The 3,444-nt window shown below is 51.6% G+C and overlaps 1 protein-coding gene across 1 annotated transcript; it reads left to right on the forward strand.

The window, feature by feature from the left end:
• The first annotated feature begins 1,010 nt into the window (after nucleotides 1-1,010).
• On the forward strand, nucleotides 1,011-1,411 carry LOC112589659 (uncharacterized lipoprotein SSP0535-like). Its single transcript, XM_025303752.1, has 2 exons — nucleotides 1,011-1,142; nucleotides 1,232-1,411. Exons 1-2 carry the CDS (start codon nucleotides 1,011-1,013, stop codon nucleotides 1,409-1,411), a joined length of 312 nt encoding a protein of 103 aa, XP_025159537.1.
• Nucleotides 1,412-3,444: the final 2,033 nt, after the last annotated feature.

The raw sequence follows: 3,444 nt of genomic DNA on the forward strand, positions 1-3,444 counted from the left end.
TCACGCTGCGCGCCACGCGAGCTATCGTCCGACGAAACGAACGATTGTTCGAGAAATCGCTCTCGAGCGTACGAAACGGCAAGGAGGAGCGACGGTGAGTGCGAGCGAGATCGCATCGTTTCTCTCGTACATGCACAAGAAATTGCTGCCTCGAGCGGTTGGCTGATAGCACGACAGGCGCTTAACGGCGCGGTCGAGCGTGGATCGCGTGGGCGCTACAGGCAGTTTCGTCCGCGACGATCGACGACCGAGGACAGCCGTTGGCGACTCTTCGGTGTCACGTGTGTCACCGAGTATTCGACAAAACGTTTCACTTGCAACACATACTAGTGCACCTATCGATTTAATCTGTATCCGTGCGATCGTTGCGGCGAATCGTTCGTTCAACAGAACGGTTTGAATTATCACGCGGCTCATTGCTGTCGCGGGCGAACGCTCGCTACCATCGAGAACGCGCGCGAGGACGTTCGACGTCGTCGGCGTTCCAACGCGTCGGCCGAAACGTCAACTGTCCGCATTACGAAATGTGCGACACGTGCGGATCGTTCTTTAAAAACGAGCGTGATCTGCGCAATCACGTGTTGCGCGAGCACGCGATATATAATATTGATTTGGGCGTCAACAGAACGCAGCAAGAATACATGAAAAATTGCGCATTGATCGCGACGAACGTACGTCGCGAGTGTACGAAAAATAAAGATTCTCACGATTCGCTAACGAGAGTTTCCCTGTCTTCGATACTTCACCCCTCCCACCACATTCTTCTATTTGATACGATCGGTGTTATCAGCGGTCGAAAATGTTCCAGGTTCGACAAGGCACGAAACGCGCGAAACGACCGCCTCGCCAGAAGAGGTCTATAAAACGCAACGTTCGACAGTTCGGTTGTTCAGTCGCACCCAAGGAAGAGACGCGCTCGCTTGATCGTGCTAACGAGAGCCGTCTCGTCTATGGAAACCAGGCTGGTTCACACGACGCATTCGTTTCGCGATCCGACGAGACGATAAAAGATGGACGATGAGTATTCCTACGATGAGTCGGAGTACGACGAATCGTTGGACACGAACGACGTCTATTATTCGTCCGACGAGAACGAGGCTGATCGAGACGACTCGGATGCGTCGAGTGACGACGCGTCATCGGTGAGGTTGAATCTCTCTTTCTCGCTCTCTCTCTCTCTCTTGTTTATCTCCTTTCTTACCTCTTGTCTCAATCGACCGTTTCGTTGCAGTCGCATTCGGAGAACATTCGCTCGTCGACTCCCGACAACGAACGCGGCATCGACGATCGCTCGAGTTCGAATAACGAGAAATGCTGCAACGAGGACAACGACGAGAACCGTTCATCCGACGAACGCGGCATCGACGATCGTTCCTGTTCGAATAACGAGGGGTGCTTGCAACGAGGATGACGACGAGAGCCATTCCTCCGACGAACGCGGCATCGGCGATCATTCGTGTTCGAATAACGAGGGATGCTGCAACCAGGATAACGATGATAATCGTTCCTCCGATGAAAGTGATATCGACAAACGTTCGTGTTCGAATAACGAGGGCTGCTGCAACGAGGACGACGACGATAACCGTTCCTTCAATGAACGCAATATCGACGATCGTTCGTGTTCGAAGAATGGAGAATGCTACGACGATGACGAAGCGACGAAACCGATCGTCGTGCGATTGGATCTGCCGATTGTACTCGCGCGAAAAAGACCCTTGACCGTGCAACTGCCCCGCGAAGGGATGAGCAACGCGATCGACAGCGTGAATATTGTCACGCGCGAGCGCAAACGCCCGTGCGTACGATTGTTCAAGCATCACAGTGGCTAGCTCGTACGTTTGATGTATTGAGAATGAAGAAACGAATCGAAAAGCTTTTTTTGTGCCATTTTTGCAATTATCCTCTCGTACGATGGTTCGTCATCATTGTCATCATTCCCCTGAAATGCATTCGCATCCGCGCGAGGACGTTCAAACGGATGTCGCCGCGTTTAACGTATAGTTACACACGGTGACGAAACCGACAGCCCTTCGATGTCGGGCGAGCGTCGGTTGCGCACTGGGGTGGGCTGCGCTGGACGCTGGTATTTGTACACTTTTCTCCAACCACAGGCACAAAGAGGGCGTTAATTTCACCGTTCAAAGACACCGATGTTGCGATTGGTTGCTTCTACAGCCAATCGCGTTACTTCGAAACACCGAGGATAATCCCGCAACCAGCGTCCAGCGCAGCGCGCCCCAGTGCGCAACCGACACTCGCCCGACGTCGAAGGGTTGTCGGTTTCGTCGCCATGTGTAACTATACGTTACACATGGCGACATCCGTTCGAACGTCCTCGCGCGGATGCGAATGCGTTTTCGCGCGGATGCGAATGCGTTTCAGGGGAACGATGACAATGATGACGAACTATCGTACTTTGGTACGAAAGAAATCTTTATTATTATTATTTATACGTTAAACGCACGATCAATCCGTCGTTACATTTGTACACTCGCACGCGGGAACGATCGTTCGTTCGAGTTATGACGTTCAGACCGTTGAACTCGTTGATCGTATCATCGAGCATTCGCAGTGTTAACAGTGATTTGATCGAAGTGTTCATGGACAACGATTCAGGGCCGCATCTGGGAGCATTCGCAGCATCGACATGGTCGCGTTCGTGTTGTCGATCGGTGATGATTCCGAGTGTCGCGTTCATTGAACTCGATAGATTCTTCGCCGACCTTTGACAATCGCAAAACTGGAGAGGGAACGCAAATGTTAATTGTCGAAAAACGAGCACTGTATTCGCGACGATCGTCCTTGTACTCACCATCGACCGCATCGATCGTTGCTCCGCGACTGTTGCTTCGTCGTCATCGAGAAACTCCGTCGTTGTTGTATCAGCGATCAACATTTCGTCGTCGTTGCGCTCGAGAGGATCCGTCGAATCGTCTCGCAAAGCATCGCTCGTTCGCGTCGATTCGTCGTCGTCGCTCGAATCCGTGGATAGATTGAACGCGTCCGACGCGAACGTTTCCTCGATCGCCTTTGCTCGCTATCGTTGCGGAAAAAAACACGGTCGAGTATGAACATCGATCTCGAGAGGTACGATCGTTCGATGTACTTACCTGCTGGTATATCGAACACTGACAAACGTTCATCGTGTTGAATTAGTTTTTTCCCTCGGTCCGACTTCCAACCTTGTCGAGCGAGTGACTGATTCGAACATTTGAACCGTTCTCGATGTCGCGGTTTTATAACTCTCCTCGTTATCGATGCACCGAATCTATAATGTTATCTTTGAGCGTTACGTGGGATTTGACGGCGATACCGGCGTATCGTCGTATGCGCGGACTCGAAACAACCATTCTTCTCTCTCTCTCTCTCTCTCTCTTTCTCTCTCTCACGAACGAACGAACGAACTAGCACGGTCGCGAAGAGATGCTTTTTCAGCGAATTCCA

This window comes from Harpegnathos saltator, unplaced genomic scaffold (genome assembly GCF_003227715.2).
Source record: "Harpegnathos saltator strain DR-91 unplaced genomic scaffold, Hsal_v8.6 scaffold57, whole genome shotgun sequence".
NCBI lineage: Eukaryota > Metazoa > Arthropoda > Insecta > Hymenoptera > Formicidae > Harpegnathos > Harpegnathos saltator.

What these genes read in the sequence shown, in the direction of transcription:
- LOC112589659 (XM_025303752.1), top strand. Translation starts at nt 1,011, where the DNA reads ATGGACGATGAGTATTCCTACGATGAGTCGGAGTACGACGAATCGTTG. An exon ending in CGAGTGACGACGCGTCATCG is followed by an intron (nt 1,143 to 1,231) that starts GTGAGGTTGAAT and finishes GTTTCGTTGCAG; the next exon opens with TCGCATTCGGAGAACATTCG.